This window comes from Brachyistius frenatus, unplaced genomic scaffold (assembly GCF_029030835.1).
Source record: "Brachyistius frenatus isolate BFR_SWC_R1_liver_20210118 unplaced genomic scaffold, ASM2903083v1 Contig_112, whole genome shotgun sequence".
Taxonomy (NCBI): domain Eukaryota; kingdom Metazoa; phylum Chordata; class Actinopteri; family Embiotocidae; genus Brachyistius; species Brachyistius frenatus.
Genome location: NW_027210711.1, coordinates 974,131 through 997,500, shown reverse-complemented (window position 1 = coordinate 997,500; position 23,370 = coordinate 974,131). Strand labels below are relative to the sequence as shown.

At 47.3% G+C, this 23,370-nt stretch overlaps 5 protein-coding genes across 10 annotated transcripts in view; 2 read left to right on the top strand and 3 right to left on the bottom strand.

Moving 5' to 3' along the window:
• LOC138629198 (gap junction alpha-3 protein-like) overlaps nucleotides 1–4,209 on the bottom strand; it is a 6,626-nt gene extending 2,417 nt beyond the window's left edge. Inside the window, exons 1-4 of the mRNA XM_069712718.1 lie at nucleotides 4,079–4,209; nucleotides 1,829–1,890; nucleotides 1,150–1,238; nucleotides 1–494 (exon numbers count right to left, since the gene is read on the bottom strand). The exon at nucleotides 1–494 is cut by the window's left edge and continues 78 nt beyond it. Coding sequence (XP_069568819.1) covers nucleotides 1–494; nucleotides 1,150–1,218 — 563 coding nt within the window. The 5' untranslated portion in view covers nucleotides 1,219–1,238; nucleotides 1,829–1,890; nucleotides 4,079–4,209. The remainder of the gene's footprint in view (nucleotides 495–1,149; nucleotides 1,239–1,828; nucleotides 1,891–4,078) is intronic.
• A 1,382-nt stretch (nucleotides 4,210–5,591) lies between these two features.
• On the bottom strand, nucleotides 5,592–12,098 carry LOC138629206 (gap junction beta-6 protein-like). Of its 2 annotated transcripts, none has more exons than XM_069712725.1 (8): nucleotides 10,069–10,352; nucleotides 8,537–8,613; nucleotides 8,380–8,427; nucleotides 7,543–7,714; nucleotides 7,137–7,289; nucleotides 6,620–6,768; nucleotides 6,305–6,511; nucleotides 5,592–6,096 (listed from the first exon to the last, which is right to left on the bottom strand). In XM_069712725.1, the coding sequence occupies exons 4-8, from the start codon at nucleotides 7,711–7,713 to the stop codon at nucleotides 6,015–6,017; spliced, it is 762 nt and encodes a 253-aa protein (XP_069568826.1). In that variant the 5' UTR covers nucleotide 7,714; nucleotides 8,380–8,427; nucleotides 8,537–8,613; nucleotides 10,069–10,352; the 3' UTR covers nucleotides 5,592–6,014. The 2 variants fall into 2 exon arrangements, with proteins under 2 accessions (XP_069568826.1, XP_069568828.1); XM_069712727.1 differs by lacking the exon at nucleotides 10,069–10,352 and adding an exon at nucleotides 11,946–12,098 and having other exon boundaries at nucleotides 6,011–6,096; nucleotides 6,275–6,511.
• Nucleotides 10,840–12,975, top strand: sap18 (Sin3A-associated protein). The gene is made up of 4 exons (XM_069712728.1): nucleotides 10,840–11,008; nucleotides 12,168–12,277; nucleotides 12,432–12,554; nucleotides 12,668–12,975. Exons 1-4 carry the CDS (start codon nucleotides 10,937–10,939, stop codon nucleotides 12,822–12,824), a joined length of 462 nt encoding a protein of 153 aa, XP_069568829.1. The 5' UTR covers nucleotides 10,840–10,936; the 3' UTR covers nucleotides 12,825–12,975.
• A 368-nt stretch (nucleotides 12,976–13,343) lies between these two features.
• rtraf (RNA transcription, translation and transport factor) lies at nucleotides 13,344–16,375 on the top strand. Its single transcript, XM_069712744.1, has 8 exons — nucleotides 13,344–13,507; nucleotides 13,989–14,113; nucleotides 14,197–14,296; nucleotides 15,163–15,243; nucleotides 15,345–15,433; nucleotides 15,727–15,795; nucleotides 15,919–15,967; nucleotides 16,114–16,375. The coding sequence occupies exons 1-8, from the start codon at nucleotides 13,447–13,449 to the stop codon at nucleotides 16,266–16,268; spliced, it is 729 nt and encodes a 242-aa protein (XP_069568845.1). The 5' UTR covers nucleotides 13,344–13,446; the 3' UTR covers nucleotides 16,269–16,375.
• Nucleotides 16,376–17,545: 1,170 nt separating this feature from the next.
• Nucleotides 17,546–23,370, bottom strand: part of nid2a (nidogen 2a (osteonidogen)) — a 34,255-nt gene continuing 28,430 nt past the window's right edge. For 4 of the 5 annotated variants that reach the window (XM_069712731.1, XM_069712735.1, XM_069712733.1 and 1 more), the window contains 8 exons: nucleotides 22,164–22,293; nucleotides 21,964–22,064; nucleotides 21,677–21,849; nucleotides 21,415–21,544; nucleotides 20,936–21,107; nucleotides 19,022–19,179; nucleotides 18,649–18,772; nucleotides 18,416–18,559 (listed from right to left, as the gene is read on the bottom strand). In XM_069712731.1, coding sequence (XP_069568832.1) covers nucleotides 18,451–18,559; nucleotides 18,649–18,772; nucleotides 19,022–19,179; nucleotides 20,936–21,107; nucleotides 21,415–21,544; nucleotides 21,677–21,849; nucleotides 21,964–22,064; nucleotides 22,164–22,293 — 1,097 coding nt within the window. In that variant the 3' untranslated portion in view covers nucleotides 18,416–18,450. Of the gene's footprint in view, nucleotides 17,608–18,415; nucleotides 18,560–18,648; nucleotides 18,773–19,021; nucleotides 19,180–20,935; nucleotides 21,108–21,414; nucleotides 21,545–21,676; nucleotides 21,850–21,963; nucleotides 22,065–22,163; nucleotides 22,294–23,370 lie in introns of those variants that run through there. The other variant, XM_069712732.1, reaches the window with a different exon arrangement.

Genomic DNA, 23,370 nt, shown 5'->3' with positions numbered 1-23,370 from the left:
AGGAAGTACTGTCCCAGGATGAAGCCCACCTCAAACAGAGTCTTGAAGATGATGTTGAAGATGTAGGTCCTCAGCAGCGCCCCGCGGATCCGGATCTTCCCGTGCTCGTCGCGGATCGGCGGTTTCACCTTTTTCCCGCCTCCTCCTCCTCCTCCTCCTCCTCCGTCGCCGACGCCGTTGTGATAGAGGGGGTCGTGGTCCTCCTGGTGCCGCGCCGCCTTCCGGAGATCCTCCTCCCGCTCCCTCCTCTTCTCCTCCATGCGGACGATGTGGAGCACGTGGCCCAGGTAGATGAGGGTCGGCGTGGAGACGAAGATGATCTGCAGCACCCAGAAGCGGATGTGGGAGATGGGGAAGGCCTCGTCGTAGCAGACGTTCTCGCAACCGGGCTGCTGCGTGTTACAGGTGAAGTCGGACTGCTCGTCGCCCCAGACCTCTTCGGCCGCCGCGCCCAGCACCAGGATGCGGAAGATGAAGAGGACGGTCAGCCAAACCTGGTGGAGGGAGGACGGAGGGACAGGGCAGAGTTAGCGGAGAAGGAGACGGTCGAACGTCTGACGAGCCGGGTCACGTCAGAGGCGCTGGAAACTAATCTACGTAGGGAGCTGGATTTTATGACGTTTCTCGAACAGAGTCATCGGTCTCCCTTTTAGTCAAATTAAAGCGTCCGAGCTGGTAACCAACCATAACGTCACCCGTTGGTACGCAGCTTCCGTTTCGAAGCCTGGAGTTCAGTGTTTCAGCTGTTTTGGGTTTTCGGAGTGAGAAATGACCGTATTAGGACGGGCTGGGGAGGAGCTAGGGGGCGGGTTTAACTAAAGAAGCTATACGGGAAACATGGCTGCACCACAGGCATGTCAGTCAAACCAGGCACCTCCCCAAATTTACCCAACGACATCATAACGACTTGTGCAAAAAAATGTATTGACTCTTTTCACGAGAGAAGTTGAATGGGAGTCTATTGATGCCAAAGCAATTTTTTTTTTTTTGCCGGTCCCCTAGTGGCCCTCGGCGGTATTGCACTTTAAGACACTTTCTAAAGCCAATCTTAATCTATCAAAAATACCACGGAAGTAGGAATTGAGGCAAACGTGAACATCACCTGAGCGCCAGGAAGGAAATAAACACATGATATCACTGGTCAGTCACCTTTCCAATCACAGTGGAGTGTTCTTGAGCATTCTCCAGCAGCCGCCCCAGAAAGCTCCAGTCACCCATGCTTCACTCGGTTTTCTAGCCTGGAGAGAGCGAGAGAGACGACAGTGAACAACTCGGGAGGTACAGGAGGGGAGCCGCAGAAGAACTGTTTGACTGAGGACAAGCAGAAAAAGCTGCCGAACAGATTTTCAAGGACAGAAAAGACACGTATGTTTGGACTATTTCTGAACCGGGAAAAAAAAAAATTCAGGTTTTCTATGTCTTTTTTTTTTAACTTTAACGGAGCCTTTAAAACCAGGAAAAGTCAACAGTTACACCACATCACGATATCACGATAAAATATCAATACCAGCTCTCAAAATCACGTTATCTATTATATAAAAACTTACTAAAGTTATGGATGTAAATATAGCTCCAGTTTGGGAGTAAAATTGTTGGAATCTTTGGAGCTTTAATCGTCATCCGGCAATAATAAATTATAAACAGAAACCTGTGTTGTATTGTATCCGTATGAATTCAATCAAACAAGGCAGCTGCCTGAACCGTTAGAGGGAGGAGCGTTCCTCCCAATCTGAGCACAACGGGCATAATAATCACACCAGAGAAAGAAGAAGAGCACGAGATGGAGTTTAGATTGTGTCGTAATAAAAAGAAGGAAAGCCGAACTTACTAAGATATTGTTGTGTTGTCGGTGATAAATCCATCGACCGGAGATCAGAAGAAAAACTCTACCTGGAAGGGGGACACAGAAGACTCTCATCACATTTAAAGATGGCTTTCAAACACAAATAACACAAAATGAAAAGCTGGATTTTTAAAGGCAATACTAATATTGACTCATTTTCGATATGTTGACTTTTAGTACGTTTAAACCACCAAAGCACGACATTTTTTTATAGTGGAAGCGATGCGGAACTCAGGCCGTCTCACTGATTACCACGATGGGGACGAGATCGGGACTCTGCAGGGGCCACGCGGTGTGTTCAAGGACTTGTTTTGAACTCCCGATGACCATTTGTACGAGTCTGTTTGTGTTTGGGACCAATCAGAGAGCCCCCTGACGGCACTGCGTGACGGATAATTAATCCGTGATCAATAATGAGTAAAACTGCATCCTTTCACTTACATCTGTATGCATGCGGGGGTAAATCTGTACATACATGCCTGTTTTTGCACATTTATTGCCACGTCCCCTACAGAGGTGCATGTACTTGTGGGCATCAGTGTGTGTGTGTGTGTGTGCGCATGTGTGTGTGTGCGTGTGTGTCCATGGCCGACCCGTGGACAATGGTTGGCCATCTGTGGGAAGTGAATGAGTGGATAACAGGTCGAATGCTGGACTCATCACATCCCAGGAATGCTGAGGCGGGCAAATGTTTGCCTGCGATTTCACTGATATGAACACACGCACGCACGCACACACACACACACACACACACACACACACAGAGTTACAGTAGTGTTCATAACTCCTGAGTGAAGCCACCTCGGGACACAGTGATTCACTTTTCATCTTAAACGTAAGCCAACACTTCTTTCTGAATATTAGAAGGAACTCAGCCGACTGAAAGGAAATATTACTCGTAATTAAACTGTGTCATTAAACACGGCTGCGCAAAACAATAAAAGTTTAAAAAGAAAATCCAACTCCACATGTTTTTAACTTGTCTGAAATCCTCCATCTGAATCGCAGCAAACAAAACAAAACAAAACGAGGCCAAATTAACCGTCTGCGTGTCCGCCGGTCCACCGGCGGCGTGTGTACATGTACATGATGTGTTGACGTGATGAAATACCAACTGTCAGCGCAGACAATGGAGAAGCTGCCAGATGGACATTGTACCGGCCGCTGTGTGCTTTTCGATGGATCAGAGGCCTTTGTGCCGGAGCGGCCCAAACGGTTAACTCCTGGCCCGCCGTGTGCACCCAGAAGCCTTTTTAAAGATATGCGGGCGGCCACAATGAAAGGCGGCTCTCGTGGTTACGTGCTGCCACACACGCTAGGAGATAGTTACAATACTCCACGCGTGTAAACACGAAGGAATAATACACAAAGACTTGGGGAAAAAAAAAAAAAAAAAGAGTGGAAAAGTGCATAAAGTCTGTGAAGGTGATGTATAAAAATTGATGCACGAATTTACATGGAGAGCTCAGGTTTGAAAAATGAATGTAAAAGTGAATAAATAAGTACAGAAAGGTGCATTCAAGTGCTGGAAATGAGCAAATATTAACAAGTAAATAACGGTGTCCAGCAGCATACATGTAAATAAAGATTCATACATGCGCGCAGAGGTACAGCAGTGTAAAAGAAGGAAATGTCAGCTGCGTTAACAAGGAGGAAACACGATGCATTAAATGTAACGGCATGAAATAAGGAACATGCAAAATATTTTTCATTAATTTCACTTCCATTATCAACAACATGAGAAACATTAGAATTTCAAGAAGCAGAAAAAAAAACAACCTGTTATAGAAATATTCTGTTAATATTAAACAACTACATCAACAATAAAGCACAAATCTTCCCCTGAATTAACATGAATGTTTTCAGTTAAAAAGAAATGCTCCAAATTGCAAACTGTGAGATAACAACTCGTCTGGATGAAATACAAAATTGCTCTACACCTTCACGAGCCGCCTCTTTAAGACAATATCTTGACAATAGCGGGGACGAGCATTGTATTTCTTTGTCCGTTGGCAGTGATTAAAATAAATAATCACTAAACCGCATTCATTTCAAAAGTTCCCCAACTCCGTGCTTTCTTAGTGAGTATTAGTGGCCTCCTGTCTGCCCGTCTTTCCCACAGGGAAGTGAACGCAGCACGAGAGGTGCCGATAATCCAGCAGGTGGAAGGATGATAATCCCTCCTCTTCCCTCCCACTTCAGCCAACGGCATCCCTCCAGCATCCACCTGCTTACCTCTCCCCTTTGGAAACACGTCTCCCTCGCGGCGGTGCGCTTCTTCTCCCACTTCTTCCTCTTCTTCTTCTTTCTTTTTAGTCCCACGGGTGGGCTCGAGGCAACCGGGAGAGGAGTAGGTGAGGTCGTTGGGAGAGGAAAGTGTGGGGGGGGGGGGGTCGGGGGGGGGGTGAGGGAGAGAGACACAGAGAGAGAATTACAGGGTTACAGAGAGAGAGAGAGAGAGGAGAGAGTTAAAAAAAAAAAAAAAAAAAAAAAAAAAAAAGGGCGCGTGTGGAACCTGTCCCGCGAAGCGCAGTGGCTGCGTCCCGCGTGGCCAAGGCCATCCGCCACTGTCACACAGTGGTCCCCCCTCCCCCCCCCCCCGGGGGGGACGGTGGTGGGGAGGAGTATGTGTGGAGACTCAACCGTCACATTCCTGACAAACCAGCCGTAAAACACTTTAAACCCGTTTAGAAAAAAAAGAAAGAAAGATAAAATGTCTTGTTTTTTTTAACCATTAAAATGATTGTGTAGCTGCTACGAATAGAAATAACTGTGTTTCCTGTCTTTCTGTGCGGTGGAAGCTGCAGCTACTGACAACCTAGCCTATATATTTCGGTAGCCTTATAACAGCCGTTTGTTGTAAAGTCTTACTGGAAATTATGAAACATGTGTCAACAACAAACAAAAAAAACATGGCATATAGTGAAATACAAATGTGGAAAAAAAAAAAAATATCGTGTTGTATAAAAATGAACACGTCTTTTACAATTTATTCCTAAATAAATCGTAGTTTTTTCTTTAAATAGAAAAGGAAAAAAAGAAAAGAAACCAACTAATTAATTGCACCCTACTTTCTAAGAATCTCGTTGACTCGTTGCTCCAAATAAAGATTTCTCATTACAAGTTATTTCACCATGGTTACTTGTTATGGGATGGCTTTACCTCGTTGAGTCCCTCTGACTGAGGAGGAAGCGCGCCCACATCTGCTGCGGTACCGCTGCTCACCAGTAGAGGGCGACAGAGTACACGCAACCGGTCCATCGCTCCGTGCATCTGTAGTAAATGAAAATATATTTTGTTCCTCTCATCACTTATGTCAAAAGCACCTTGTGTCTATATAACAGCAGTCTGTATCTAAATATATATATATACAGTATTTATATACATATATAAAGAGTGCTTCATAAATCCTTCATATAAAAAGAGAAAAGACACAATAGTGTGAAGGGAATGAACACATAACCTCTTCATTGAATTCAGTGATTAATCCTTCAACTTCCTGCTTTTAGTTTCACATATATAAAAGACATATACATCATAACTACACATACTTGAGGTCATATCTTCGTAAAGAGCATTGTAGTTGAAGACACCGTGAACAGAATATACATCCTCTCTTGTAATTTTGTATGTTTCGCAATCAAAATGAACCCAAAGACGATATATTCAAGTAAATATTGACTTAAATGGTGCATCTGTTCATATTAATATTAAACAAAACAACCAGACGAATCAAAATTAAGACAAGATGAAATTTTATTTGTGAAAGTAAAGTGAGAAACTGTGAGTGCATTTATATTCAGTGAATCGTTATTCAATGAATCCCCCTCTGCGTATGTGTTTACTGTCCGAACTATCTGTTTTTACATGAAATGTTGTCTTATCTCAGTAAACAACTGTACTATCGACAAAAGTTACATTTGTTGTTGTTGTTGTTGTTTTTTTAACAAATTATTGACAATTCTCAAACAGTACAATGTAAAAATACAGTTTTAAAGTTGTTTACATCCTCTCCACCCCTCAAAATGTTACATTACAACTACCAGGGTTTCATGAAAGATGTTTGTATTTACACTTCTGGGTCCTTCACATGTAATTACGCAGCTTTAATGTGCTTTAATGTCTGTAAAATGACTTTCCTCTGCTTCAACCGTCCCGTTGCCGTTTCCTCTCAAGTCGAGACGAGCGTCGTCTGGTTCGTCTTATTTCGCGTTCTCCTGCATTGTTTCCTCGTCTTCTGACCACAGAGACTCCTGGGAAAGAAAGAAAGAAAGAAAAAAAAAAAAAAAGAAGGTTTGTGTAGTTTGATTAATGGATTTTAAGAGGTTTTAACACATTTACGTTCGCGTGAGCCGCTCGGAGACTCGAGGACGTACACGACTCTGACGAAAACGGACAAATAATTCATAAATGAATCGGTTGGTTAATCACCTGACTCTCTGACTGATTAATAACCTCTACCTAGTGACGGCCTTGGCGACAAGATAGGCCAGCTCGGCCATGTTGAGGACCATGCAGATGGAGGAGGCGGTGGCCATGAAGACGGTGAAGATGGTTTTCTCCGTGGGGCGGGAGATGAAGCAGTCCACCAGGTTGGGACACGGCCACTGGTCGCACTGCACCAGCCGCGGCATCTCGAAACCGTCGTACACCACGTACAGGGCGTACCTGCAGAGACACACACGCACACACACACACACACACACACACACACACACACACTGTGTACTGGGTTCTTCTATTGAACCTGTGTAACAGACTGAAAGAAAATCTTACAAGAATCCTCCTTCAAACAGCAGCCTGAACACCAGGCTGCAGGTGTACGTCCACCAGAGGGCGCCGGCTATCGGGAGTCTCCGCTTCTTGAGAGTCTCTAGCTCCTCCTCCTGGCTCTTGTTGCCGAGGAAACCGGCTCTGCCCGAACTCTGTCCCGCACCGAGACGTGACAGGAAAAAATACAAAGCAAGTCAAAGGCACAAACCGTGAGAGACGCAAACAAAACAAAACAAGGTAAAAGAAAAACAACAACAACTGACACGACACATGAATATGACATAATGTCAATATAACATGACAAGACGCGACGAGGGACGTGACACACGACGTATGATGTATGACACACGGGATGCCATCGATGACATCATTTCACATAACGTGATACAGCAGTTTGTCATCTCATCACGATGACTTTACATTAATACAAATTAAACAGCGCACACACACACACACACACACACACACACACACACACACACACACACACACACACACACACACACACACACACACACACCTGCAGGAGCCTCTTCTTCTCCCTGTGGTTTCGATAGGCCACGTGCATGGCGACCAGCAGCGTCGGCGTGGAGACGAAGACCAGCTGGAGACACCAGAGACGGATGTGGGACACGGGGAAGAACTGGTCGTAGCAGACGTTCTCACAGCCGGGCTACAAACAAACAAACACCCGGGTCGTCACGACGACGATAATATCAAAGTTGAACTGTGGGGTCAGGAGGAGGTCAAAGGTCACCTCGGCCTCCCTCTAACAACAGGCTAATATACTGCGACCGTTAACGAACAAGTCATTTACTTTGAGCTTTTCTCTCATCCAATCCTGCCGACGACTAATCTGTCAATGCGCTGTGACGTCCCGTTACGTTGCCCGGGCGACGTGTGACGCCAGAGACCCGGCTCCCTACCTGCAGAGTGTTGCAGGTGAAGTCGGACTGCTCGTCGCCCCAGACGCTCTCCGCGGCGACGACCAGCACCATGACCCGGAAGATGAAGAGCACGGAGAGCCAGATCTTACCCAGGCTGGTGGAGTGGCGGTTGGCCGCGACCAGCTGGGCGTACAGAGCGGGCCACGACATCCTGGGGGACAGACGGAGACCAGGGGGACGTGAAGACACACTTGTTTTTTTTCCAACTTGAAAATTTTTCTAATTCAAATCTTTTTAACGTGAGAACGTCTGAGAAATAAATGTATAAGTGTATTTCTTTTCTCCCCCCCCCACCCCCACCCCACCCCACCTATTGTACACAGACGTCGGACATTTCGGAAGAAGTCAGCGGCGGAAGATGAAAGCGGCGAAACAAAGGGGAAGTTTGACCGCGGATGAAAAGGAATGACGGTGAGGAGGAAGAGGAGGAGGAGGAGCAGCGGCCCAGCGCCAGCATTCATGTAAACCGATGAAGCTCCCCGCCCACTGTGGACCGTCCTGAGCCGAGCCCACTCCGAACACGCACACACTGGACGCGTTGTCCAGAGCCACTCTGACTCTCATTCACACTCCGATTGATTTTATTCATTCACTGGTTATCGACGTGATCCGCGCCGATTTATAAACGACTGCACTGACAGGACGTCTCAGATGTGAATGCTAAAAACATAAATACACTTGTTTACAAGTGAGAAAAAAAAGCTGCGTTTAGAAAAAGTTAAACATTTTATATTTTCAGAAATGTATTTGAATGATGACTGATTTAGGCTTTAAATATTTGTTCCTATTATTAAAAACATAAAGTGGTTTTCTTACCTTGTGTCTGGGTGTCAGGTAGTTTGCCAGAAAATACTCCACATGGTCCTTCCCGCCATGAAAAACAAACAAACAAACAAACAAACAGCTTGTTGTTACATCAGCAGTGTCAGATTCAAAGTCACACGAGTTGGGAGAAACTGAACTAAACACAAACCTGCAGCTTCTTCTGCATGAAATCAAAGATGCGTCTCCGAGTGTGAAGCCAGCCGGGAGTCAAAACACGACGACTTCCTGTGAGGAGTTTCAAAATAAAGCCGCAAAAGTGGCAAAGCTGTCGTGACGTTTTGGAGGAAGAAGCAACGCAAACGTGGAAAAAGTACATTTGATTTCTACTCACAGACAGCAGTAATAAAGCACAATTCAAGCGTACGGTCACGGACAAAACACTTCTTTAAATGATGAAAGCAGCTCAAGTACGCAGGAAATTATATCTACAGATGTATTAAAGTGTTACTGCAGGGAGGTAAAGTTTGGGACTCAAAAGTTTGACCTTTTTTGAGAGATGTTGCTGGCATCAAATTAAAAAAGGGGCCTATATTTTTCATAAAATAATAACATTTCTGTTTCAACGTTTGATTTTTTTTTGATTTTTGTTGTTGTTGTTGTCTATTTGCAATTAGATATGAGTTTACAGGATGGATATGAGTAAAGTTAGTTTTTTCTTCCTCTTGAAATCTCCCTTCGGAATCAAAACAAGACGTTACACAACAGCAGAATTGTGTGTGTGTGTGTGTGTGTGTGTGTGTGTGTGTGTGTGTGTGTGTGTGTGTGTGTGTGTGTGTGTGTGTGTGTGTGATGTCTCCGTGACTGTAACTGGACACAGGTGGAGGGTCACTGTGAGTCTTCACTTGGCAGCAGCCGGCCTTGCAGGACAGAACAGCTCTGTGTCGCTAATGGCGGCGACTCGTGAGCTTTTCCCACAGTTTGTTCAAGTGTGGGAGTAAAAAAAAAAAAAAAAAAAAACCACAACAACAACTTCCTTGTAAGGCGGCTCGAACACAATCTGCATGTTCTGATGTAAACGAAGGATGTAAAGGTTTCAGGTGTCCCGTGAACGGTAATAAGAATCTTGATTATGCCATTTGATTACATCTTTCTATTAGTTTCCATGCTGCATCGCACGCACCGTGTTTACTTTCTCCTCTGCACATGAACATGAGGCTGCAGAATGAGCGGCAGTGATCTCAGAGAGCAGAAAGTGCTGAGACGGAGAGGCGGTGGGGGGGGGGGGGAGGGGGGCGTCAGTGATTGTAATGGAGTCATTAGGGGAAATAACAGCGACACTTATTCCCGATGCATATCGGTGAATGGATATCAGTGTCAGGGCCGGACTCAAAGAGCCTCTGTTTGATCTTTGGGGCCGCGACGGAGGGCAAACAGAGGCTGCAGGATTGTGCATCCATCCTGTGGTGATGAGGGGAGAGGGGGGGTGGGGGTGGGAGGGGGGGGGTCACACAAAGTGAATGAGTGGGGAGAAAGAGAGAGAGAGAGAGGTGATTGTTAGAGTAGCTCCTGGTCCCCGATCAGCCAGCAGGAGAACAGAGGGGGGCACTGTGAAGGACACACACAAACAACCGCACACTGTACACACACATACTGTACTGACACACACCGTACGACGCTCACGTGTACTGTATGTTGCCCGGGAAACTACACACACACACACACACACACACACACACACACCCGTAGCCAAGTGTGATGAGTGAGGGGGAGAAAGCAGCATGTGACTGAGTTGCGGAGGTGGACTTGGCCGACCGGTCCCGGATCAGGTTTCTCGTTGCCGGGGATGTGCACGTCGGACATCATCTGTTGCTCCGCTCACATCCTGATCAAAGCTCAAATTATGCTTTAAAAATGAATGCGTGCTAAATGCAACGAAAGAAAGCAAGTTATTTCAATCTTCTGCAGATGCTTGCAACAACCCTGCCGCCTCCGTTTCCCCTCGAAGATCAAACAGAGGCTCTTTGAGTCCGGCCCTGACACTGATATCCATTCACCGATATGCATCGGGAATAAGTGTCGCCATTTCCTCCGACGGCTCCCTCTCTGCCTCAGGACTTTCTGCTGTTCATCCTGCCGCCTCATGTCTGTGTGCAGAGGTCATGAAAATCATCATTAGCTGCAGCTTTATTGGATTTACACAAACAGCACTCTTAACAGATCTGAAATTAATCGACCTATAAAATCCATTCTGCCTTTACTAATAACACCGATTTCAATGGGATGAATCCTTTTTTTACACACAGTAACCACTCAGATTGAGCCACTCACTAAAATACACGAGTCACGTGACGATTAAATTCAAAATGAACCATAAAAAGGTTGCATTTGTTTGTATAGTTTTTGTTCTTTCCTAAGAGGATGGGTGGCGTTACCGGCCCACACTCCTAAACAGCAGGTGGCGGTAGCGCACCTTTCGACGAACGCGCCTCTCACGACCCCGGAAGCGGAAGCCGTCCCGCTTTCCCGTCGCTGCAGCTAAAGTACCCGAGCGAGGAGGCAGAAAGCCGCTAACCCGACTTGCAACGAGTACCTCGGTGAGAAATAAGAAATGGCTCTCGAGTCGCGGATCACACAGGAGGAAATAAAGAAGGAGCCGGAGAAGCCCATCGACCGGGAAAAGGTGAAGGAAAAAAGAAAAGCGGCGGGATTTTTCTGGCCAGCTTGTTTACCTGCTCGCGAGCGCCGAGCTAACCTGCTCGCGAGCGGTTTGAACGAGCCTGTCAAAGTCTTTAAAAAAAAAAAGTCTTAAAAAAAACAACTTAAAACACACCTAACGCAGCTTTTTATTTTATTTAAAAATTCCTCTTTGTTGACTTCTCGAATAATTAGCAGATAAAAAAAAAAAAAAAAAAAAAAAAGTAGTGACGTAAATAGCAGCGTGCTCGTGCTAATCAACCCATATTAGTTTATAGCCATAGTGTTGTTTACACTGCGTCCTATTATACTTTTATCTATTTATTATATTTTTAAATGTTCCTTTATATCTGTTTTTATGTCAAATACTGCATGTAATTATCTTGCCGTAAAGCACCTTGAGTTGCAGTTCCCGTGTGAAAGGTGCTGTACAAATAAAGTTTATTAATACTATTATTAATGTTGTTTTTTGGTGTGTTTTTTTTTTTAATAGTTATTGTTGCAAATGGTCTCCGTGGAAACCCGGACTAGTTCGGCTCAATTCGGCAACGCAAAACGATTCCGAGCCACAACAACAACAAAAATAAAATATATATTTTTATCTCACCTCAAGATGTGCCGACGAAGCTTTTTTTTTTTTTTTTGTGTCATTTCAGCGGGAAATTGTTTTGCTTTCCGGTGTCACGTAACTCGTGACTTCGTAATAATTACTAATTGTAATAATTAGACTTAATTGTTTGTGATGTAACCACCGCCTCCGTTGTTTTGGGGGTGCAAAACAAACCAAAAAAAAAAACCAGCAAGAAAACAAAAAGTTATTACGTTTGTAACTATAACTATAACGTAGTATACTGCTAGTATTACTATTAATCAGCGTCATCACAGAGTACCTGTCGTGAAACAAGTGTTAACGTCTATCGTACCTGCATAGCGGCGACAGACATGTTGTTCTTCGAAGTGGCCACGAGATGGCAGTGTGACGTAGTGGTTAACTCGGACAGTGTATTCCGGCGGGAAAACCTTCAAAATAAAACGAGTAACCTGCACGACGTAATCACATATGTTTCCTCAGAGATTTAATGTGCTCTAAATGTACTTGCATGTTATTTTTATTTGTTTTTTTTTTTAATTTTTTTTTACTGCAGACCTGCCCTCTCCTGCTGCGAGTATTCACCACCAACAACGGCCGACACCACAGAGTAGATGAATTTGCTCGGGGCAACGTTCCCTCCAGCGAACTGCAAATATACACGTGGTAAGATTTACAAGCATGTCACTATGTCTTTGCCGGGACGGCGTGTGTCCGTCCAGCTCCCGTCGGTGTCGAAAAGACAGCTCACGGACGTAGACCCGGACACCGAAGCTCTTTTTTTTTTTCTTCTTCTTCTTCTTCTCCTTCCGTGTTTCAGGATGGATGCGACTCTGAAGGAACTCACCAGCCTGGTGAAGGAAGTGTATCCGGAGGCCAGGAAAAAGGGGACCCACTTCAGCTTTGCTATCGTCTACCCCGATCCCAGAGGAAAGATGTACAGGTCGGTGTCGCACTACAAACGGCGCCGGTTAAATCCATCCAGCTCAAACGGCCCGCCGAATTTCGCACGCATACGTAGAAACGTACAACAACCGACCTCCCTCCCGCTTGCAGGTTGAAAGACATCGGCAGCACCGTGTCCGGCAGGAAGGGCGCAGATGACTCCATGACGTTGCAGTCTCAGCGCTTCCAGATCGGAGACTATCTGGACATCGCCATCACGCCGCCCAACAGAGCCCCGCCGCTTAACCCGCGCATGAGGCCGTTTTGAAAACGCACGCACGCAGCAGCAGCAGCAGCAACGTGCCCACACGAACCCGCAGTTACGAATCTCTTCTTGTGTTTTCTCCGACATCATCTTTGATGGTTTTTGCTCCATTTTATAAAATGTGACGTGTAATAAAGTTGCCCTTTTTTTTTTCTTCACAAAAGTCTCGGCCTCTTCCTGTGTCGCGCAGAGTTTTACATTGGTCCGAATCCCACCGAAACATGAAGAGCCCCAAATTCTTGGAGGCGCCTCGGCCGCGTTTCAGATTAAAAGTTTGTGGAAACGACACCCGTGCAGTAAATTGTGACTATAGTATATCATTCAATTACAATTGATTTTAAACGCTGAATTTAGTACAAATATAAGGTGTAATTAAAGTCAAGAAACGGAGGTGGTGCAGGACCAGTATTAAGACGTCGGCGATGTATTTACTCTCCGTGTAGTGGTCAGGAAGAGAAGTATTTTATTTTTGAGAGTCCCAAGCGGAAGTTTTAGGGTGCCACGTTTGCGCATGCGCCGTGCCAAGCGCGGACAGCCTAGCCGAGAAGAGAAGGCGAGTTAGCCGACTGTTAGCTGAAGATACCCCAAAAAAAAGAAGAGGTTTTCACATTAAACACACGCCGAAATGTTTCGGAGGAAACTGACTGCTCTGGATTATCACAACCCGAACGATTTTGATTGCACAGGTGAGAGAAAAAAACAACAACTCGGCTAAGAGCGGTTTTAACCGGTGCGCTGAGGTAAACGTGGAGCTAATGTAGCCCTGGTAAATGTACGGGGACGGCGAGCAGCCAGACTCCCGTTCGTAAAACACTCGTTGAGTGATTTGTCGTCGTTGAGAAACGCGTTCGCGGGGTCGAAACCTCAGATGGCGTCTTTTACGACCTTTTGATACGCCACTCTTTCATTCGGCGAAGCCGGATTTTAAATCGCGTTTACATCTTAAGTGTTGGTTTTCAAGTTAAAGCGCATTTTAATTTTTTGCACGCGATCTCAACTCTGTTGCTCGAAAACGTGCAGTTTAGCAGGACATAACTGCGGGGCTTGAAATGTCATTTTAACGGTGAATTAAATCCCGCTGCCACAAAGAAGGCTGAGGTTTATTTCTCTTTTTATTTTTTATTTATTTTTTAAATGTTCACATCCCTCCCTCTCCCTGCTGCTCAGATGAGACCCAGTTCAGGAACTGCATTGTGTGGCTGGAGGACCAGAAGATCCGACACTACAAGATCGAGGACCGAGGCAACCTGAGGAACATCCCCAGCTCGGACTGGCCCAAAGCCTACCAGCAGGTGAGCGGTCGACCAGGGACACCTCGGTGTCCTGGTTGGGTCGGGTTAGTGTGGTTGTGTTCACGTCGGCTCTCTGTGTGCAGTACCTGCAGGATGTGAACTGTCCGTTCGCGGACCAGGAGAGGCCGGAGGCCGTGGACTGGTTACTGGGCCTGGCTGTGCGGTATGAATACGGAGACAACGGTAAGAAGATGCGAAGTTTGAAAGGATAACTGTGACTGCGACGCACATTATTGTGACAAAAAAAACAACAACTACTACTCAACTTTTATGTTTTTTTTTCTGTCCATCACAAGTTGTTGATGTTTACCTGGTGCTTTGTTTGGGGTGGGGGATCACTTTCACCCCTTTCACCCCTTTCATCCTTGGCGTAAACCCTGCAGACCACTGATTGGTTTAGACGTTGAAGATGACGTCACCGTCGCTACGACAACCAGCTTACAGATGAGATGGCTCCATCTGAAGCGGGGAGCAAAAGAGTCGAGTCAAGTCGGGCCGCGGCGCTGCAGATACCAACAGTTGTTTTTTTTGTTTTGTTTTTTAAATCGTAAACTAAAATTCACCGACTAAATTATGCAGACAACGTGTTACAAATGACGACATACGAACAACAACACGGTTAGAAATCAAACAACACGTGTATTAATCAGTGCAAACAAATCACTAGTAGGAAAAAGAGGCGCCATGAGCAGCTCCCTCTCGCCGTAATAACTTCTGTCTCTAATAAAAAAAAAATGAAATCAAACTACATTTATTACAGACAGAAGTTATTGATATTAATTCAATGAAATTAAATAACTTTTTTTTGTAACTTGGGTCAGCGTCAATACGGCTGTCAGGCCTCACGGTGAGACTCTTGGGTACCGCAGCTCTCCAGGTGGTAGTTGAAATACTGACGGTGACCAGTAGATGGCGACATTATAAAAGGAACAGCGTTTCGCGACGCCGGCAGCTCATCAAAGTGCTGTCCGTTTTCCAGTCTCTGCTCACAATTCCCTGGTTACCGTGTCAACGGGGCCAATCGCTTTCCGCGTTTTGTGTCTCCTCAGTGGACAAGTATAAGAACTGTCAGCCGCTGGCCGCCTCCAGTAACAGCGATAAAGCCATCGACCCTCTCGTCAACCTCGACAGTGAGTAGGAGCGCCGCCGGTGTCCTTGAACGTCACTTCCCAGCACGCATCGCTTTGCCCCGGGTGAATAATGACGTGGACGCGCGTCGTGTGTTTTGCAGGTGACTCTCCAGAGTTCAAAGCCGGAGTTACGGCTCTGGCCAACATCCTGAAGATCCAGCGGCACGACGACTACCTGGTCATGCTCAAGGTCAGACGGGGTCACGCGTTTCCTCTTCGACTCTTTAACTTGCGCAACTGTGAACTTTACTGGGAATACAACAGTCCGACATACTGACGTATACAAACACTACCGCTCGGCATGGTTTATTCAAGTCTCCCGTTTGCTTCCCAATAAAAGCCACCAATGTTTTTTTCCCAACTTAAAAAGACTTTTAATGTGAAGTAACGGCAGTAGAAAAACGTCCTACTTACAGAACTCCAGTTATTAAGAAGACACGTGAGGTGTTAATGAGTGTGCCTGTGTTCATGTGGACCTGCCAGGCCATCCGGATCCTGATCCAGGAGAGACTTTCTCCAGAAGCCATCGCTAAAGCCAGCCAGAACAGAGAGGTGAGCCGAGGACGCAGGCGCTCGCGACGAGCAGCAGGAACGACTTTTATTTCTACGGCGCGTGCTGTTGAATTAAGAAGTCGGATGAAGCCTCACTCTTGTTTGTTTTCTTTCCCTCCGCAGGGAATCCCAGTCACTTTAGACAAGCACGTCTTGGGCTTCGACACCGGAGGTGAGCGCAGCTTTCTTTTTATTTTTATTTCATTTTTAAGACATCACGATGTAAAACAGAAAAGAAGCAGCGGGTCGCAGGCGTGTCCGAAAACCCAACCGCAGGAAAGTCCCAATTTAAAACAAAAAGCCGCCGTCTCTCTGCAGACGCGACTCTGAACGAAGCGGCGCAGATCCTCCGCCTGCTGCACATCGAGGAGCTGCGGGAGCTGCAGACGAAGATCAACGAGGCCATCGTGGCCGTCCAGGCCATCATCGCCGACCCCAAGACGGACCACAGGCTGGGCAAGGTGGGCAGATGAGAGCGAGGAGGAGCAGACGGGACTGAACGGCGGGAGTTTTTAATTTAAATGTTTTTTTTTTTTTTCTGGGTGTCGTTTGAAGGACGTGAATGAGTTTGTGTTGTTGTTGTTTTTTTTTTTTTCTTCCCATCGTTGCACGAGATCGGGCGGTTTGATCCGGGAAAATCGAGAGCAAATGCGAGCAAAACATTCGCATCTGCTGATATGATGAATTAATTAATTGTCTGCCGTCATCAAACAGAAGGTTTTGATTAGTTTCTGTTGTTTCCAGAGAAAGAAACGGTTATTGTGAATCTGTTTACGTGGACGCTTGTGTGGAGGAAAATATATCAAATCCAGCTGAACACTTCGGCTCCTCGTGTGGTTGATGTTTGGGGGGGGGGGGGGGGGACACACAAGAAGCTCCGAGACGCCCGTCAAGTACCAAATCACATTTTATTGTTATAAATATCACATCTTATAAAAAAAAAAAAAGAAAAGATTTGAGAAGTAGAAGCGGTTAAAAAAAAAAAAAAAAAAAAGGTTGTAACGGCGTGTCGTCCAGGTGAAGAAGGCAGGAGTGTGGCCGGACTGCAAGCGGCGGGGATCGGAGACTCTTGAAACTATGTAGTCCGATTACAGTAATCCGATTACAAACACGGTTTCGGGTTGCAACAGAAACAGCGATCCAGCGAATTTACATTCACCCCTTCGCCGGTCGCGTCGTGCAGTTTTCTCTCCGGTTTCGTTGGGACTTTTCGGGAAAAGAGCCGATTCTTAACGAGAGTTGACGGGAGGACGGAGACCTCTCGCACGCTAAAGAAGCTTGACGAGCGCCAACGGCTCGTCTTGACCGGAGGCGACAAACGACAAAATATTCCTCCCGATAAAAAGGAACCGCTGCTCTGCTTCATATTTAGCACCGCGGATCTAAAAAAAAAAAAAAGGCGTCAAATCGTCTCATCAAACTCTTTATGAGAAAGTTTCGCGAGGGGAAAAAAAACAACCCTTAACTCGCATCCATCCGGAGCTTTAATCGATAGGAAAAAAAACAGCTTTAAAAAAATACAGTAAAAAAAAAATGAGGTATAAAACAAATGTACAAAACATTTACTTTGGGTTATATCTTTTAAGGTGAGATAAGGGGTGGAGGGGGGTGGAGGGGAGGGTGGAGGTGGATGTGCTTGACGTGGCCCGCAGGAAGTCGTCCCCGAACGCTTTGGGAGAAGGTCGTCCACGAGTCGCCTCGCAACTTTAGCACCAAAAGGGACCCCCGGCCGGGCGTCGTTAAGCGGCTCCCCTGCGACACAACACAACACTTCCTTGATCACTTTCCACATTTTGGCGCTGGAGCCGCTTCCTTTTAAGAAGAAAAGGAAAAAAAAAAAAAAAGATCCGGCTGGAAGTTAAAAGGCTTTTCGGGGGTTTTCCTTTCCTGCGAGAGGCGGCGGGATGAAAGCGTCCGGGAGCTGCGGCGGCGTAATGACAGAACACGCACACACACACACACACACACACACGACGTTACGCTCGTGCGCAGCTCCGACGGCGACATCTGCCAAGGTGCTGCTTTTGGGGATGATCCCGTATTTAAGAGGGGCTGGCTTCGCACTTTGAAGGCGTTTTAAAGCCGTCTGCAGACATCAGCACATCAAACACGACGCGCGCAAAACACAGGTAAGAGGGGTCGCAGACAGCCGGTGTAATCACTGCTCGGGTCCGTATGTGAGGTCAGCGTGTGCACGCGTAAAAGGGGTGGAGCGGTGCGCGAGGACGGCTTTAAGGCCTGCAGGGTGATGAAACACGAGCTTTGGTTGCTGCGGGTGACAACCGCCGCCATTTTATAACCTGCGCTATTGAGCTCGACCGTCGTTTGTGTCTTTAAGGCGCATTAATACCAGTGCCGCTCTCTTCCGATGGGCTGACCCCGCCGTGGGTGGGGCGGGCCCCGTCTGACCTACACTGAGAGCTGTGCCTGAAGGCGGCGTCGGGGGGGGGGGGGGCTGCAAACCTGCAGAGGAGAAGTTGGAGGGTTGACGCAGCCTTCAGGGGGTTATTAGGGTGACATCTGGAGGGAGCCGAGGGATGCGATGACATCGCTGCAGACGAACCAATGAGCTCGCTGTCTGTAACGCCTCGAAGTCAGACTGCGTGTGCGTGTGTGTGTGCGCGCGCGCGCGAGAGAGACGCACGTCTCACCTGGTTAACACTGGGTGGTTGCTATGGCGATGCCGTACAGGTGAGAGCGCTGGTCGGGCAGGTATTCGTCCGTGAACTGACTGCTGTCTTTGCTCACCGCGATCACGCCGTCCCTGTGAAAGAGGGGGACGTGCTGATCAGCTGATTGACGAGCGATCGGTGAAGACAAAAACAGGAGGAGGACGATTGACCGACGGCTGACCTCCTCCAGTCGGTGTAGAAGAAGTGGTTCCTGTAGTAGATCATGCTGAACGGGTAGTTGAGGCTCGGGTGGACCACTCGGCGACCCGAGCCGTCCGGAGATATACACTCCAACCGCTTCGTACCTGAGAGGAGGAGGAGGAGGAGGAGGAGGAGGAGGAGGAGGAGATCCATCAGCATCAATTTGAACTGAACATCATCCGATAGTCATCAGTTAAATATGACAGCCTGCGTGTAGCCTGAGAAGCGAAACCCGGGGCAAAAAGAGCAACAGGCTGACTCTAAATCCGATTACAGCCCAGAATTTGGCTGCAGAATCAAACGGGGGATCAGCTGATGAGGCGTCGCCCTGCGGGTAGTTCCTTTGCGTTTACCTGCGTCGGCCCAGCAGACCTGTCCAGAAGAGGTGTCGTACGTCAGGGCGTTCGGCAGCCCGACCCCGTCCGACACCACCACCTTGCGGTTCCGACCGTCCACCGACGAGCACTCGATCTTCGGAGCCTCTCGGTTCCAGTCGGTCCAGTACAGAGACCTGCGGGGGGACACGTGGGACGGACGAATCACACCACTTCGCACACTCCGGTTACCTCGGTGGATTGTTTACCTTCATCTCAAATAGAAGTCAACTTGTTTTGGCAGGTAAAATGAGACAAGAGGGACACCCCCCCCCCCCCCTCCCCCCACACACACACACACACACACACACCAGTAGCCGAGGGTATAAGAGCACAGGGCTCAGGGGACCAGCTGTCTCATGCTGATGAGGTCATGGTCAGGTTACTCTGAGCAACACGTGACCTTTGACCTCATCTTTTAGTCATGTTCCATCTGTTTACGTCGGACAATGTGGACCGCACCAACTCACACAAACACTTCATATTTTATTGTTTCGGACATTTTAAAAGCCACAACTTTGCACCACGATACCACGGACATTGTGTGTGTGTGTGTGTGTGTGTGTGTGTGTGTGTGTGTGTGTGTGTGTGTGTGTGTGTGTGTGTGTGTGTGTGCGTGCGTGCGCCACGCTCCCTTTCATCTGTAGATGATGGTGTACATGTGGGCAGTCCGCCGGGAACGACAGGTAATACACACCACATGAGCAATCAGCTCTCACACACACACACACACACACACACACACACACACACACACACACACACACACACACACACACACACACACAAAGCATGTGCTCATGAATCTGATCGAGGTACGGGGGCGGCAGATGTTTTGAGACGTTCGTATGCGTGCGTGTGTGTGTGTGTGTGTGTGTGTGTTTTTATAACGTGTGCGTACGATGTGTGTGTCTGTGAGAGGAACATGTGTCGGCTCAGAAATCACAGAGCACATGTTTAATCATAAGTGTACCCCTGTGAAGCAGTAATTACCTTTAAGACTTGGCTTTTTGCCAGGACACACACACACACACACACACACACACAAATAAATTAAAAAAAACATTTTATATATACATATATATATATATATTTGGCTAAGACTCAGAAAATAAACGTAAAACTGTCTAAGCGACAATGTGAAACAAACGTGAAGCTTTATGATTCAGGTTATAGCTGCTATGTTTAAACGTTTATATCAACCACATTAACACACACACACACACACAAACAATATAACTGTTGATTATGTGATTAGCTCCAATGATAAAAAACAGATGTTATTCCTTTGGGAGCGGACCAACGGAGACCTTGTGTTGTGTGTGTGTGTGTGTGTGTGTGTGTGTGTGTGTGTGCGCGTGTGTGTGTGTGTGTGTGTGTGTGTCCAGCATTCATCGCATCAGTAAATTTGTGCAGTTGTCTTGGCCCGGTTTGCTGCAGCAGCACTAAAACTCCACCCCTAAAACAAACCAAACCCGATCCGTCGTCCTCGCACCGCTCGTCTCACAGTGATGAGGTCACGTTGAGGTCGCGGGCCTCCAGACGAGAGACCACACTCGACAGGTCTGCGTGCCCTGAACGAGCTTTAAGAGCATCATTTGCATCGTGCTAATGAATCAGGACCAGGCCTTGTTGACTCATGGCTGTTGTAGTTTCATGGTTGCGGTTGAAGACTGTAAACCATCTGTGCCCCTTTTCCAAAGTAAAATCCCTCTGGAGAGTTGTGTGACAGTGCATTGTGTGTGTGTGTGTGTGTGTGTGTGTGTGTGTGTGTGTGTGTGTGTGTGTGTCTTTCTTGCTCAGGGAGGAGACTTGCACATGTTTGTAGATGCAGACTTTTTTTTTTTTTTTGACCACTTCAACCTTTAAATAAGGCCAAACAGAAGCGTTTACCCGGTGGAAGAAACCACGATGATGGCGCGGGGGTTGACCAGGTCCGAGTCGAACAGCGTCCGCCTCCCACTGCCGTCCAGGTTGGCGCTCTCGATGACGTCGGGGGTGGAGTCCACCCAGAACATCAGCCTGCGTTTGACGTCCACCGCCAAGCCCTCGGGACTGACGAGATCTACAACCGCGGAGGAGAACGGTCATTTAGACATGGAGACGACATCCATCGCAGAAAAATCTGCGTTCTTAATTTACTGGAGTCAGACAGCGTGATGCTGCCGGTTTGATTGACACCTCTCTGAGCCAATAGGAGCTTCCATAACCTGCCCTCAGCCCACAACACCCAATCAGAGTCTGTATCGAGCGGAGGTGAAATCAGTGGCGACAAACCAGCTCTACTCGGAAGCGTGTGTGTGTGTGTGTGTGTGTGTGTGTGTGTGTGTGTGTGTGTGTGTGTGTGTGTGTGTGTGCGTGTGCGATCTCACTTGTGTTGATGAGGATCTCGGGCTCGGCTCCAGACACCATTGAAGCTCTGTTGATTGTTCTCGCAGACAAGTCCGTCCAATAGACTTGGTTCTCTTTGCAGTCGTGGGCGATACCGACAACGATAGAGCCCTGGACACACACACACACACACACACACACACACACACACACACACACACACACACACGTATATATACACACAATGAGATGTGTTACCAGAATGAACCACAAAAGCAGAAGAGGTGAGCGCGCGTCATCTACATGTAGCGTCAGCAGTGTTTTGGACCGGCTGGCGTCCAGTCGGGTCCCGTTGAGCGGCAGCGCTCCTATTTTCTGTCCCTGAGCGTACAGCAGCGCGACCTCGACGTTGGGAGGAGGGGTCACAACTGGGCGGGGCAATGGACCCACGGTGGGCGGAGTCACTGTGGAGATGCCTGGGGAGGGATTGGATGGATTAAAAAAAAAAAAAAAAAAAAAAATAGTTTCACACATCATTTCCATCACACGAACAGACTAAAGATGTTGATCACAGGTGGAGAGATTCGTACACGCAGGCTTGACGACGTCATGTGATCGGGTACCGGGAACCTCCCGCCCGTCCTGGTCCACACACCAGCAGTAAGTGGTCTCCCCGTAACACTGGACCGGACTGAGAGCGCACAATTCATTTCACTCATTTAAGAAACTTGTCATTAAAAACCCATTGTGCTTTTCCTGTGCGTGTGTGTGTGTGTGTGTGTGTGTGTACCTGAACTGTCCGTGGCGATCGCACTGAGGCACGTATTGCTGCGGGTCCGGTTTGCCACCGTAGTGCTTGATCAAACTGGCCCCCCACCGCTTGCACACGCTCTCCGGCTCCTGGGTCGGCTCCACGGGGACTAACGGGGACACGGCAGAACCGACCCGTCGCTGTTATTACGGCTCAATATAACGTGCGCGTGTAATCTCCTCTTCCGCTGCATGTATTTATTCAGTTAGGCCAGATATGTTTTCGGTGTTTATGCGAAGGTGAGACGAGGAGTGCTTGATGAACGGAGCTGCGCACACTCGCTGTACAATGTTTACTATGTTAAAACCCTTTTAAAAACACTTTATAGGAGAGCCGTAAAGCTCAACCCAGAAGCACTTTAGGCTGCGACCGATGTTTATGCTGGCTCTGCTCGCTGTGTAAATCCTCATGTGAGACTCCGGAGTTTCTAAACTGAGCCGGAGATGAGGATCCCGTCCCGGAGTTAAACAGAAACAAGCTCAACTGATCCAGTTTATCCTGGATTGTTTACTGTAGAATTAAAATGCTGCTCTTCAGTCTTACGACGGTTTGACTGCTATTCAAACCACTGACCGACTGAAATGAGCGGTTTGAGAGAACAGCGGCAGATTGATGAGATTTCAATCCTCAGACCGTCTTACTGAGCCGGCAGTGAGTTGCATTAATTATGGGGCTGCGCATAAATATAGACGCGACTTCAACCGGCTCGCTAATGCGCGAGAGTTTCATGTGGTTGTTCGACGACTGAAACACATTAACTTCTAAATTTGGTGAAAAAAATGTAATCTGGGAAATTATAAGGTTACACATCCACTCAAATAACATTCAACGTTACAGAGCAACCGAATCAACCGTTAGTCGCCAATAAAAATAAAAAGACGAAATTAGGTTATGGCCTCAAACGTACACGTCTACAAACACGTCCGCAACGCAGCGTGCGTGTGTGTGTGTGTGTGTGTGTGTGTGTGTGTGTGTGTGTGTTTGTCTGTGCGGTGGGTGTAACACCGTGCTGTCAATTCCGCCTTGTTTTGGTTCGGTTGCCTGGCAACAGCTGGCAGCTCATCTTACCGCGAAGTGACCGCTTCAGACGTTCGGATTGGTCATAAATGGAATTCACAGCAAGCACTGAATTTATAGAACGACGTGTGTTCAAGTGTGTGTGTGTGTGTGTGTGTGTGTGTGTGTG

Coding starts and splice junctions, on each gene's coding strand:
- LOC138629206 (XM_069712725.1), bottom strand. CDS start 7,713: ATGTCGTGGCCCGCTCTGTACGCCCAGCTGGTCGCGGCCAACCGCCAC. Junction 6,512..6,619: donor CTGTTTGAAGGAGGATTCTT/GTAAGATTTTCT, acceptor GTGTCTCTGCAG/GTACGCCCTGTACGTGGTGT. Junction 6,097..6,304: donor GTCGCCAAGGCCGTCACTAG/GTAGAGGTTATT, acceptor TTTCTTTCCCAG/GAGTCTCTGTGGTCAGAAGA.
- sap18 (XM_069712728.1), top strand. CDS start 10,937: ATGGCTCTCGAGTCGCGGATCACACAGGAGGAAATAAAGAAGGAGCCG. Junction 12,278..12,431: donor GAACTGCAAATATACACGTG/GTAAGATTTACA, acceptor TCCGTGTTTCAG/GATGGATGCGACTCTGAAGG. Junction 12,555..12,667: donor CCCAGAGGAAAGATGTACAG/GTCGGTGTCGCA, acceptor TCCCGCTTGCAG/GTTGAAAGACATCGGCAGCA.
- rtraf (XM_069712744.1), top strand. CDS start 13,447: ATGTTTCGGAGGAAACTGACTGCTCTGGATTATCACAACCCGAACGAT. Junction 15,244..15,344: donor CCCTCTCGTCAACCTCGACA/GTGAGTAGGAGC, acceptor TGTGTTTTGCAG/GTGACTCTCCAGAGTTCAAA. Junction 15,968..16,113: donor CTTGGGCTTCGACACCGGAG/GTGAGCGCAGCT, acceptor GTCTCTCTGCAG/ACGCGACTCTGAACGAAGCG.